This window comes from Xyrauchen texanus, chromosome 17, assembly GCF_025860055.1.
Source record: "Xyrauchen texanus isolate HMW12.3.18 chromosome 17, RBS_HiC_50CHRs, whole genome shotgun sequence".
Lineage (NCBI taxonomy): Eukaryota > Metazoa > Chordata > Actinopteri > Cypriniformes > Catostomidae > Xyrauchen > Xyrauchen texanus.
The window spans coordinates 43,753,946-43,767,521 of NC_068292.1; the positions used below are offsets into that span (position 1 = coordinate 43,753,946).

At 42.2% G+C, this 13,576-nt stretch overlaps 1 protein-coding gene across 1 annotated transcript in view; it reads left to right on the plus strand.

The window, feature by feature from the left end:
* Positions 1–12,379, plus strand: part of LOC127658384 (V-type proton ATPase subunit C 1-A-like) — a 12,450-nt gene extending 71 nt beyond the window's left edge. Inside the window, exons 1-13 of the mRNA XM_052147655.1 lie at positions 1–72; positions 1,097–1,255; positions 2,484–2,551; positions 5,017–5,102; positions 5,195–5,289; positions 5,594–5,685; positions 7,772–7,870; positions 7,978–8,046; positions 8,925–9,017; positions 9,128–9,221; positions 9,302–9,399; positions 11,529–11,655; positions 11,775–12,379. The exon at positions 1–72 is cut by the window's left edge and continues 71 nt beyond it. Of these exons, the coding sequence (XP_052003615.1) occupies positions 1,124–1,255; positions 2,484–2,551; positions 5,017–5,102; positions 5,195–5,289; positions 5,594–5,685; positions 7,772–7,870; positions 7,978–8,046; positions 8,925–9,017; positions 9,128–9,221; positions 9,302–9,399; positions 11,529–11,655; positions 11,775–11,873 (1,152 nt within the window). The 5' untranslated portion in view covers positions 1–72; positions 1,097–1,123 and the 3' untranslated portion in view covers positions 11,874–12,379. The remainder of the gene's footprint in view (positions 73–1,096; positions 1,256–2,483; positions 2,552–5,016; positions 5,103–5,194; positions 5,290–5,593; positions 5,686–7,771; positions 7,871–7,977; positions 8,047–8,924; positions 9,018–9,127; positions 9,222–9,301; positions 9,400–11,528; positions 11,656–11,774) is intronic.
* Positions 12,380–13,576: the final 1,197 nt, after the last annotated feature.

The following is a 13,576-nucleotide window of genomic DNA, read 5'->3' on the forward strand; positions in this document are numbered from 1 at the left end:
TACAACCTTTAGAAATTATTTAATCAAAACTACCAAATAATCGTCTCGTCATCTCGTTTACACGGATATCAGGTAAAATCCGCTGGAGAAACATTATTTAAATGTCAGTTGGTGTGATCGTGCTGTAACCTCTGCAGCTTTAACGGTGTTTGCTTGTGTGGATTAGGAGAGCTGAGGTGTTTTTATTGTATTAATGCGCTTTATTGTTAATTAATTATGTATTTTCAGATTTTAATTTGATATGAATAATTTTAAATATGCTATAGTGTAGATGTGATTGTATATGTCCGGTGTATGTGTATCAAATACTGCGTGTTTATGCCTTTTTATTTATTTATCTATTTATTTTGGCAGAATTGATTTATAAGTGAATTTATTTTACTGATAATTTGATTTTATAACATCATGTTTTTATATTCAGACTAGTTCAGATCAGATGAGAACAGACTGATGTGCCTCTGCTTGAAACTCGTGACTGTCAAGTGTCACATTTTGAGGAAATGACGAAATCAAACTAAACTTCCCAAAACTTAATGAATTATTAAACATTTCTCTCTTCATTTGTTACAATTCTAGCCTAATGCACATTGAACGGCTATGTTCTGCAACTAAAACCACTTTTCTTTCTGTTTGTTGACAAATAACTCGGAGATGGACTCTTGTTTTTATTATTCACAAATACAAATTTGAGATTTAAATGTATGTTAATGTCAAAGGGGAAGTGTAAATAGTAAATAGGGGGTTGGTTTAGGATTGTTTGCTTGTAATTACACTATTACTCATGTGTGCGTGTATGTAATTACAGTCATTACTATAGTACATGCATGTAATATGTGTAACAAGGACACTGAGGTTTCTTACCAGATGATAGTTGGCAAACTTCCCTGAGATTGGCGTCATGTCCTGAACTGAGATCAGTCCGTTTAAATTGGACGTTGGGTCGCACACGGTTATGATAGTTTTACATTGAAGATAGCATGCCACACTGCATGTCAATTAACCAGTTATAGGTTAATCTTGAATTTAAGGATTCAGTATCAAGACATGCTTAACATATTTATTATTGTAATGCCTGTCAATCTATTTCTGTCTTTAGCCGCTACGTTCCCGCACTCCAGCAGCCATGACGGAGTTCTGGTTGATCTCTGCTCCTGGAGAGAAGACCTGCCAGCAGACATGGGACAAATTAATGATTGCTACCACTCGCACCAACAACCTCTCCACCAACAACAAGTTCAACATTCCTGATCTCAAGGTCACATTCTCTTCCTCTTTCTCTTTTTATAGTCTCTCAGCTCACTCAGAGATAGACCACGTGGAGACCAATAAGATGTATTGCTCAATATGGCGACTTTGGGAAAGGAAGTCCCATCTTCCGGTTAAAAGAGCCAATTGTCTTACTGGTTGTCAGTGCTTCGTCTAATCGGTCTACACACAAGCACATTAGCTGGACCAACCAGAATTTAGATTATAGATCAAAAGCCACCAGCAGCAGCTGGGGTCAGTCGGGTCTAACAGAGCTGATGCGACGATATATGGGACCTGGGTAACTCAGCGAGTAAAGACGCTGGCTATCATCCCTTGAGTTGTGAGTTCGAATCCCAGGATGTGCTGAGTAACTAGAGCCAGGTCTCCTCCTAAGCAACCAAATTGGCCCGGTTGCTAGGGAGGGTAGAGTCACATGGGGTAGCATCCTCGCGGTCGCTATAATGTGGTTCTCGCTCTCGGTGGGGCACGTGGTGAGTTGTGCGTGGATGCCGCGGAGAATAGGGTGACGCCTCCACACACTATACGTCTCCGCGGTAACACGCTCAACAAGTCACGTGATGAGATGTGCGGATGGACGGTTTCAGATGCAGAGGCAACTGAGATTCGTCCTCCGCCACCCGGATTGAGGCGAGTCACTACGCCACCACGAGGACTTGGAGCACATTGGGAATTGGGCGTGCCAATTTGGGGAGTAATGATTTATGAGTTTGTCCTGATCCACTGATCCTGGATCAATGGACCTAAAGAAGCCCAATAATCATTTAGAAACGGGGTGTTTCAACCCCTCAAAAAAATATTTGGCCATTTCCAGCTCAGTTTGTATGAAGCGCTCATTAAACGCAGCTCTTTTCCCAGAACTGGCAGAGAGCTGCGTTTGTTTGTAAAACCGTAACTTCATCTATGAAGTCATATTTATGCTACCACCCGTCTATGCTCCCCTATCTCAAGATGAATTCCTGTTCACGGTGAATCTTCACTTTCTATGACCCAGTTCTGTCCCTGTCGCTCAGGGTCATGTGACCTTGCTACCCTGTGTCATCTGGACCGGCCGCTTTCCACTCGGCGGAGAACTGAGGCGGCGGCGCCACACTAAAGCAGCGGCAGCCCCCGATGTCTGTACTGACTGATGCCGATCAAACACGGCTGCGTTTGTTTTGCTTCATTATACACACGATGGTCAAAGTGTCTTTGTTTCTGTTCCCTACATGCTGCAGGTCGGAACGCTAGACGTGTTAGTGGGACTCTCGGATGAGCTCGCCAAACTGGACTCTTTTGTTGAGAGGTAAAGTTGTGATCGTTTTAATACACTCAGTTGTTTCTAAATGCTTAAACACACCAGAAAAAAGAAACACCCTTATCTCATTTTAATGGAAAACTTGTCACCGCGATGCTAGCGTGTTATGACTACGTTACCAGGGTATTGCTTTGTAGTTGTTAGGGCCGGGTATTGATTAGGGATGGCACCGATACGATACCTGGATCGGTATCGGGCACCAATGGTGCGAGGACCCTATTGTTCTGCTAGGTTTTTATAATTTTTTTCCCGTAAGAAATCGCATTTTTGAGGCCTAAACATACTCGAAAAATCATGAAACTTTGCACACGCATCAGAAGTGGCGAACATTTACATCTGATATGGGGTTCAGGATTAGGTGTGGCAAAATGGCTCAATAGCGCCACCTACAAACTTTCAACGAAGCAGCCTTCAAGCCACGTTTCACCTACACGTAAGACGATCGATAGGCATATGTAACATGTCAACACGTGCAAAAAAGTCTCTTAGAACCACGCCCTAAACTCAACAGGAAGTCAGCCATTGTGATTTTTGTCATTTGTCATTTACTCACCCTCATGACTTTCTTTCTTCACCAGAACACATTTGAAGAAAAATAGAAGAATATCTCAGCTCAGTAGGTCCTTACAATGCAAGTGAATGGAGATTTTTCTTTTGAAGCTCAAAAATCACAGACAGTCAGCATAAACGTCATCCATACGACTCCAGTGGTTCAATTGATGTCTTTTAAAGTGACTCGTAAAAGTGGTGCGTAAAAGATCAATATGTATGTGCTTTTTTTTACTTTAAATCATGCTTCCGTTCTAGAACTGACACACGTGCGACACACATGGAAGAGCAGCGCTGTTTACAAGTGAGAAGGAGGAACGCTGTACAGAAGCTTGGTTGTTTTTGGTCTTGATCCGTTTCTTTACTCACAATGGTGAGTTTGAATCAAAATAAATCAGCCAAGACCTCAGAAAAACTATTTGGACCTCTACTAGTTTGGCTCATCCTTGGGAGCAATTTACGTCTGTAGAAGTTTTCGTTCAGGGGTAAAAAGAAGTTGGAAACAGCCGAGCAACGGTATACTGTATCCGAACATTCAGACACCCGCCACACGGATGTGGGAGGCGTTTAGAAGTAGGCTGTGGCTCAGGTGGTCGAGCGGGATTGGCGGTTCGATTCCGGCCCACACAACTCCACATGCCGAAGTTTCCTTGGGCAAGACACTTAACCCCAAGTTGCTCCCAATGTCAGGCTAAGCCTCGCATGGCAGCTCTGCCATCATTGGTATGTGTGTGTGTGTGTGTTTGTGTGTGTGCATGTGCGAGAGAATAGGTGATCGAGTCACAGTGTAAAGCGTTTTGAATACCGCTAAGGTTAAAAAGGCGCTACATAAGTGCAGACCATTTACCATGTAAAACCTTAAAAATGTGTTATCATTGACTTTATGCCTCGTTCTATGAATTCACATGAGATCAGTAAACAAAGCTGTTTAACCACTTGATGATGATGATTTAAAGTGATATACTGTATATCCAGTCTCGTTTATATTATGAATTCATGATGCTAATGCATGGCAATAATATGCGCCGGTTACACTCTGTTATTATATTGTAAAGATGAGTGTATAAAAGTGTTAATGTGCAGAACAAAGATAAAATAGAGGCATATCTTACTTGGCTATTGCTGCAGATGGCACATGAGTGAATGGGCGCTTGAGAGTATTTGAGAAGTGCTTTTAGTGGACTTAAAATGGAAAATGTCTTTAAGCGAACGATCGTACGGATGTAGGTACATTTGCACCAGCTCGCTAATAACTTTGCACATCGATGTGTTCATGTTGACCGGTGGTGGATGTAGACATGGGCGACATCTTGCGGTGGGGTGGCACGAGGCGGCGCAACCCCACTGGTCAACAACATAGTGGCTGTGTTGAAGTGGGATTCCCCCAGGGCGCCAAACAAGCTAGAACCGCTACTGATGTTGACTGATTTTGACTCGCTGAACAACGTAAACAAAATTAGACATCCGCCTCAAGGTAGGTGGAGCTCCAGGTCACACATACCGATGGCGTGTAAGGTGTTGAGCTAAAAGTTAGCCGCAGTGAGCTGTTTCAAACCACCGAAACAATGCAAAAACGCCTTTTTTTTTGGCCAGATTTTGTCCGTTCATTCTTCGATTTCGTAGGAAGTATATCAAGGCCTTTAGTCGTCATTTCAACCCAACATTTTCTTCAGTATTTGCTTCTCTTTTTTCCATAGATGTAAAGTTGATGGTGATTTACACTGCCAAGCGACAAAGCTTTTGGGTTAACTGTTCCTTTAAGTATCTTAAAAGTCATATTACGTCTTAGCTAGGTCTCTTGGACATCGTGTTTGATGTTTGATGTATTCCTGGTCTTGGATAGTCTTTGCCAGTTTTCAGAGGGTTGTCTCAGTACAGTGTGATGTCTTTGATGCTCTTCACAGTGTGGTGAAGAAGGTCGCTCAGTACATGGCAGATGTGTTGGAGGACAGCCGAGACAAAGTCCAGGAGAACTTGCTCGCTAATGGAGGTAACCGATACAGGATCACTGGCGTCTACGACAGCACAAGAGATGGTACGCTGTCGCTGGTTTTGGTAACATATATTTTTTCTGCGTTTCAGTTGATCTGGTCACCTACGCCACACGATTCCAGTGGGACATGGCCAAATACCCCATCAAACAATCGTTGAAGAACATTTCAGAGATCATATCAAAGGCAAGTCATCTGATCTAGTCCTCATTTCTATGTGTATAATCTGCAATCGACCCTTCGAAATCGACGCACTCTTTAGGAAATATACGGGCGAATAAAAAGCTTGCTAAAACCAATGCAATATATTTACAATGTTGCTTAGTTGTATTATATAATCAGCGAAATCATTATGAATACATCATGTATATCCAGCTGTATTTAACAGCAGAATTCTAACAGCTGTTTCTGATTGGGATATTGGGGCTTCTGGTTTTTAGTGACATCTATAAAACTGTGTGTCCTGTTGTCTACCCCTGCTGGTCAACAGCAAGTATCACAGATTGATAATGACCTGAAGGCTCGAGCATCAGCTTACAACAACCTGAAGGGAAACTTGCAAAACCTGGAGAGGAAGAATGCGTAAGTAACTTTTATTTTTAGGGTTTTTATGTGATACATGTGGGTTTATTTGGTTACCCTTAACCTCTTTGTTTGCTAGGATGTTGTTGATATTAATTGAATCTTTTGATGCTTTGTATTCATACATTGGTACGAGGCTGATGCATGTTGGTAGAAGTGCAAAACTTCCAGATTTAAAGAATTGCTTCATGCAAAATGTTTATGCATGCATGTCATTTTTAATGCTGTTATTTTGCACAAAGTGGAACATTTTGATGAATATTTGGCATTAAAAAGCACTCTAGAAATGACCTTTAAAGTATCATAACAGTTCTTCATATGACTTACGTGCAAGTAAGTTATTTCAAGTCGTCTGAAGTCAAACGATAGCTTTGTGTGAGAAACAGACTGAAATTGTAGTTGTTATTCACTGATAATCCTGAAATCTCTGAAAGCTCATTCATGTTTGTGTTTAAATTAAATAAATGGCATGTTTTACATCTTGACACCATTGGGTGTGTGCGTGCGTGCGTGTTCGCGCTTGTGTGCGCGCACGTGTGTGTGTGCGTGTATGTGTCCGTGTGTGTGCACGTGTGTATGTGTGCGTGCGTGTATGTGTCCGTGTGTATATGTCTGTGTGTGTGCGCTTGTGTGTGCACGTGTCTGCGCTTGTGTGCGCGCACGTGTGTGTGTGCGTGTATGTGTCCGTGTGTGTGCACGTGTGTATGTGTGCGTGCGTGTATGTGTCCGTGTGTATATGTCTGTGTGTGTGCGCTTGTGTGTGCACGTGTCTGCGCTTGTGCGTGCACGTGTTTGTGTGCATGTATGTGTCCGTGTGTATGTCCGTGTGTTTGTGTGTGTGCGTGCACGTGTGTGTGTATGTGTCCGTGTGTATGTCCGTGTGTTTGTGTGTGTGCGTGCGCGTGTGTGTGTATGTGTCCGTGTGTATGTCCATGTGTTTGTGTGTGTGCGTGCACGTGTGTGTGCGCGTGTGTGTGTGCGCGTGTATGTGTCCATGTGTATATGTCCGTGTATGTACCCGTGTGTATGTCCATGTGTTTGTGTTTGTGTGTGTGCGTGCACGTGTGTGTGTGTATGTGTCCGTGTGTATGTCCATGTGTTTGTGTGTGTGCGTGCACGTGTGTGTGTGCGTGTATGTGTCCATGTGTATATGTCCGTGTATGTACCCGTGTGTATGTCCGTGTGTTTGTGTTTGTGTGTGTGCGTGCACGTGTGTGTGTATGTGTCCGTGTGTATGTCCGTGTGTTTGTGTGTGTGCGTGCACGTGTGTGTGTATGTGTCCGTGTGTATGTCCGTGTTTGTGTGTGTGCGTGCACGTGTGTGTGTGTGTGTGCGTGTGCGTGTATGTGTCCATGTGTATATGTCCGTGTGTGTGCGTGTATGTGTCCATGTGTATATGTCCGTGTGTGTGTGTGTGTGCATGCACGTGTGTGTGTGTGCTTGTGTGTATGTCCGTGTGTGTGCACGCGTGTGCGTGTATGTGTCCGTGTGTATATGTCTGTGTGTGTGTGCTTGTGTGCATGTGCGTGTGTGTGCACGTGTCTGCGCTTGTGCGTGCACGTGTTTGTGTGCATGTATGTGTCCGTGTGTATGTCCGTGTGTTTGTGTGTGTGCGTGCACTTGTGTGTGTGTGTGTGTGTGCATGTGTATATGTCCGTAAGTGTGCGTGTATGTGTCTGTTTGTATATGTCCGTGTGTGTGTGTGCGTGCACGTGTGTGTGCGCGTGTGTGTATGTGTCCGTGTGTGTGTGTGTGCGTGCACGTGTGCGTGTATGTGTCCATGTCGTGTGTGTGCGCCACCTACATTTCAGATCTGTATATTGTGAGGGAAGGTGATAGAGGAAAGATAATTTTTCCTAGTAATTGCTGTTATATAGTGGAATATAATAAGGCGTTTGCAGGGAGATTGAGCAGACAGAACAGGAATTGCATGCTCGCAAACTTTGGGGGAAAAAAAGAAACATTTTATGCTATCGGTCCACTGTTTTTGTTTAAGGTGAGCTTTTAAATTTGGGTCATCAGCCAAAAAAGGGACCGTTGTTATTTACATGATGAATGTGTGTTAACACTAACGTTGTCTCATCAGAGGGAGTCTGCTCACCAGGAGTCTGGCTGATATTGTCAAGAAAGACGACTTTGTGCTGGATTCTGAGTATCTCATTACTATGCTAGTGGTGGTACCAAAGTAAGTGACACATTTCAATATAAAACGAAGTGCTGTGAACACACTTTAGATTGTCTTGTTGAATTTTCTTGACACTCGTGGTGACAGTATGTTTTCTAACCCTACAGGACGAATTACGGTGACTGGCAGCACACTTACGAGACTCTCGCTGAAATGGTGGTGCCACGATCCACTAAGTAAGCAACTTGCAACATGCTATACTGCCTTCTAAGATACCTTGTTATAGCGCCACCAAGTGGCCGAGGCATGCATTTTTTTTTTTATGTGTCCTCAGATTTCCATTCAAGAGTTATATCCGTTGGGTCTGGGTAGCTCAGCGAGTATTGACGCTGACTACCACCCCTCGCGAGTTTGAATCCAGGGCGTGCTGATTGGCCCGGTTGCTAGGGAGGGTAGAGTCACATGGGGTAACCTCCTCGTGGTCGTGATTGGTGGTTCTCGCTCTCAATGGGGCGTGTGGTGAGTTGTGTGTGGATCGTGGAGAGTAGCATGAGCCTCCACATGCTGCGAGTCGCAGATGCACAATGAGTCACGTGATAAGATGCGCAGATTGACGGACTCAGACGCGGAGGCAACTGAGACTCGTCCTCCGCCACCCCGATTGAGGCGAGCCACTACACCACCACCACGACTGAGAGTGAATTGGGGATTGGCCATTCCATATTGGGGAGAAACATTTATGTAAAAATGGCCACGCCCACTTGGCACGTTTTGGCGTACCGTTGCCTCAATGAATTAAAAGATCGAACTTTTTTTGGTCATTATTGATATTGAGACTCTAGAGAATAGTTGTGCACTGGTTTGGCTCCGATCGAGCGAAGGACCTAGGACTAATCTGAATAAGTAGGTTTTATGGCAGAAGTATTTGCTTTGTTCATCTTGAGCCAAGGAATCCGTTGATATAAGGACATGCAGTTTAGGAGTTATGGTTTAAAATGCATGTGCCTTTGTAATAGTGCCATGCACATTTTTATCTTACGTAATTCTATTGATTTTGTGGTCAAATGTGATTCTGACATGTTGCTTCTAACCACACTCCTCTTTCTCCCATCAGTCTGCTGTTTGAGGATCATGACAGCGGCCTGTTTTCCGTCACACTCTTCAGAAAGGCCATCGATGACTTCAGGCACAAGGCCAGAGAGAACAAGTAAACCACTCCACTGTGATGTCATAATCACACCTTTGATTTGTGTGTCTTAGACGTTTGGGAGAAGATCCAGTTTTCACATCATAGTCCACTCTGTGTCCACCTCGCAGGTTCACGGTGCGAGACTTTCAGTACAATGAGGAGGAACTGAAAGCAGATAAGGAGGAGATGACACGACTCTCTACTGACAAGAAAAAGCAGTTTGTATGTATCCGCTGGACGGGATTGTAGCATGTGGCTACATCAATGTTGGGTAATTGTAATTAAATGCAGGTTTTCTGCAGGGGCCACTTGTCCGATGGCTTAAAGTGAACTTCAGCGAGGCGTTCATTGCTTGGATCCACATTAAAGCTCTGAGGGTCTTTGTGGAGTCTGTGTTAAGGTAGCAACACACACAACACCTTAGTGAGACACTTATAATGGAAGTCAATGGGGGGATATTTTTGGAGGGTTTAAAGGCAGAATTGTGAAGCTTATAATTTTATAAAAGCACTTGCTTTAATTCTACTGGGTGTGATTTGATAAGTTGTTTAAATCATACAGCTTTACGATTAGTTTTAGTGTTTACGCGTTATGTTGTCATGGCAACTTAGTTGTAAACTTTCCACAGATGTGGTTAATAAGTGATTTTATGACAGTAAAATCATGTTAACACACATATTGTTTACGTCTCGTGTCTATACAGTGAGTATTTTAACGTTTACAGATGAAACCCCATTGACTTCCATTGTAAGTGTCTCACTGCAACACACATTTGTGCATTTTGTAAAGAAAAGGAGGAACGAGTCGAAATGTATTTTTAATGGTAATGAACTTAATGAAATCCTCTTTACAAGCTGAACTCCTTCAGAATGTCGAACCTTTGACACCTGCATTAAAAATAACTAGATGCAGCACAACAAATGTAACAGAGCGCGGGTTTCTCGTGATGCACAATTCTTTTAACTTGCCACAATGTTTAAAAAACAAATTCTCGCGGTCCTCGCGAGATGCTGAAAAAACACTAAATCATGCGCAATGATCAAAGGCCATCCAGTGTGTGTTTACATGGGAAAAACCGTGCAGGTGCATAGAAAAACAGGTTTTGTGTGAACAGCCCCCAATTCGTCTGTTTGCGCGTCTGTGAGTGCGAGCGCACGTGCAAAAAAAGTTACGTTAAAATTAAAAAATAATATAATAAATATTTAATAAAAGTAGCCTATTGTCATATTTAATATGAATGTAAAAATATTTATAATAATAAATATAGTACTAGATAGGTACATTTCCTGAAGAAAATGTGAGTGGTGCTTGCCGTAGCAAAACTCGTCAAATAGAATTTTCTAACTTGTTGCTAAGCATTAAAATAATGGTCATAGAATGTTGCTAGCATGTGTTTTTCATGATGGTGGCATGTAGGTATTATGTTTGTGTTAGCATTATGCTAGCACGTTTTTAGAATGTTTTAACACTTCGCTAGGTGATGCTAACATGTGTTAGCATGATGCTAGCACGTTTTTAGCATGTTTTAGCACTTCGCTAGGCGATGCTAGCATGTGTTAGCATGATGCTAGCAAGTTTTTAGCATGTTTTAGCACTTCGCTAGGCGATGCTAGAATGTGTTAACATGATGCTAGCACGTTTTTAGCATGTTTTAACACTTCGCTAGGCGATGCTAGCATGTGTTAGCATGATGCCAACACGTTTTTAGCATGTTTTATCACTTCGCTAGGCGATGCTAGCATGTGTTATCATGATGCTAGCATGTTTTATCACTTCGCTAGGCGATGATAGCATGTGTTAACATGTTGCTAGCACGTATTTAGCATGTTTTAAGGTGTGGCTATGAAGATTTTAGGTCATTACTTATTGGCTGCTTGATAATATAAATCCTCTGAGGGAGAGAGAGAGGGAGAGATGCAGGGCTGACAGGCCCTTTGGTGTCTGTGTGTGTGAAAACGTCAGTTGGGATTTAAATTTCTGAACATTCCGCAATGTTAAGTCAATGGGACGTTTTTGGCGCTTTTTCGTCCGCTGTGCGAACATCGTACACCCGATCGCTTAGACAAGATACAGCGCACCTCTCCTCAATGAGCCGCACGATTTGACGCCTCAAACGGGTCTGTGACAAAAGCTGTGGGAGGAGCAGCGCGCCAAACTTTGTGTGGAATAATAAGTATGCAAGAGAACAATAGTGATGCCTTGCCTTTGGCAAGCACCACTAATAATAATAATTTATTGTTTTAATTCATTACAGATGTTTACAAACATACAGTTACTTAAAAACATTTTTTTTTTTTTTTTAATGACCCAAAACCGTTTTGTCTGGTCCAGCACAGGTTGGGTAGCAGACCTCAAGAAAACATTTTAAATATTAAAAAGATATAAAAAAAAAAACCCCACATTTAATGACCCCTTTAAAGTATTGTATGATGAGTCAGGCCCACTACCAGCACATATTGTTTGCACTTAATTATTGGATGTGAAAGAGATTTTCTTCAGCTAAATACACGTTTTATTGTAAATAAACAGATATGGATTGCCCGTGAACTTCCAAGCGATGCTGCTACAGCCCAACAAGAAGAATATGAAGAAATTGAGGGAAGTTCTGTACGATCTTTACAAGCATCTGGACAGCAGCGCGGCCGCCATTATCGACGTAAGTCTCCGGTCGGCTCTGGGCAAAGTTTGTGATGTTGTGATTCATCTCAGAGCTCGTTGGTTTGGTGTAATACTTTACTTCTGGAATAATCTGTCATTGTCTTTTCCCTGTTTCAGCAATCTGCCATGGATATTCCTGGCTTGAACCTCAGCCAGCAGGAGTATTATCCCTACGTGTATTACAAAATCGACTGCAACCTGCTGGACTTCAAATAGAAGAGCCGTTCTCCATCCTTTAATTTTGTCTTTGTGAAACAATCTTAAAGTTAAATTGAACATTTTCTGCACTCTTTCTCTGGTTCTGGTCACCCCCCTCGTGCATGCTCGTTCATATTCAAAGATACTTCTCTATGGCCGGAGAGTCTCTATATCTGCTGTCCCTAGTATTTTGTTTACATTTTTTTTTTAAGGAGGTAATCGTGTTATCATATGTGCAAGTGAACTACACAAGCATTTTAAGTCATTCCATTCATGTTTTGTGAAGAGTACTGTAGTAGTTACATCTGATGTTAGCGATTGTTATTGTGGACAATTGTGGTTTTAACTTTTATTCTTTAGAAGGCATCAGTGGTCCATTTAAAAACAAAATGAGAGCAAAGGTGTTACAAAGATGCAACATGTGCTGTATGTGATGTACATTTGGTGTTAAAAGAGTTATATGTGCAGAATTATTGTATGTCATGGAACCAAAATATAAATTAATATGAGTATATAAAACTGTACAGCATTGTTTTGTTGTTCTTCTTTGAATGTTTATTAGGTGAGAACTGGTTCTTATTTGGAACCCAAACACACAGCGTGACCAGTATAGACCGATTCCCGAACGAATGACTCTTATGAGATGATTCCTTTGAATCTTCATTGTGAAACACACAGGGTGACCAGTATAGACCGATTCCTGAACGAATGACTCTTATGAGATGATTCCTTTGAATCTTCATTGTGAAACACACAGCGTGACAGTATAGACCGATTCCCAAACGAATGACTCTTATGAGATGATTCCTTTGAATCTTCATTGTGAAACACACAGCGTGACCAGTATAGACCGATTCCCGAACGAATGACTCTTATGAACAGATTCTTTTGAATCTACATTGTGAAACACACAGCGTGACCAGTATAGACCGATTCCCAAACGAATGACTCTTATGAGATGATTCCTTTGAATCTTCATTGTGAAACACACAGCGTGACCAGTATAGACCGATTCCCAAACGAATGACTCTTATGAACAGATTCTTTTGAATCTACATTGTGAAACACACAGGGTGACCAGTATAGACTGATTCCTGAACGAATGACTCTTATGAGATGATTCATTTGAATCTTCATTGTGAAACACACAGGGTGACCAGTACAGACCGATTCCCGAACGAATGACTCTTAGGAGATGATTCATTTGAATCTTCATTGTGAAACACACAGTGTGACCAGTATAGACCGATTCCCGAACGAATGACTCTTAGGAGATGATTCATTTGAATCTTCATTGTGAAACACACAGCGTGACCAGTATAGACCGATTCCCAAACGAATGACTCTTATGAGATGATTCCTTTGAATCTTCATTGTGAAACACACAGCGTGACCAGTATAGACCGATTCCCAAACGAATGACTCTTATGAACAGATTCTTTTGAATCTACATTGTGAAACACACAGGGTGACCAGTATAGACCGATTCCTGAACGAATGACTCTTATGAGATGATTCATTTGAATCTTCATTGTGAAACACACAGGGTGACCAGTACAGACCGATTCCCGAACGAATGACTCTTAGGAGATGATTCATTTGAATCTTCATTGTGAAACACACAGCGTGACCAGTATAGACCGATTCCCGAACGAATGACTCTTATGAACAGATTCTTTTGAATCTACATTGTGAAACACACAGCGTGACCAGTATAGACC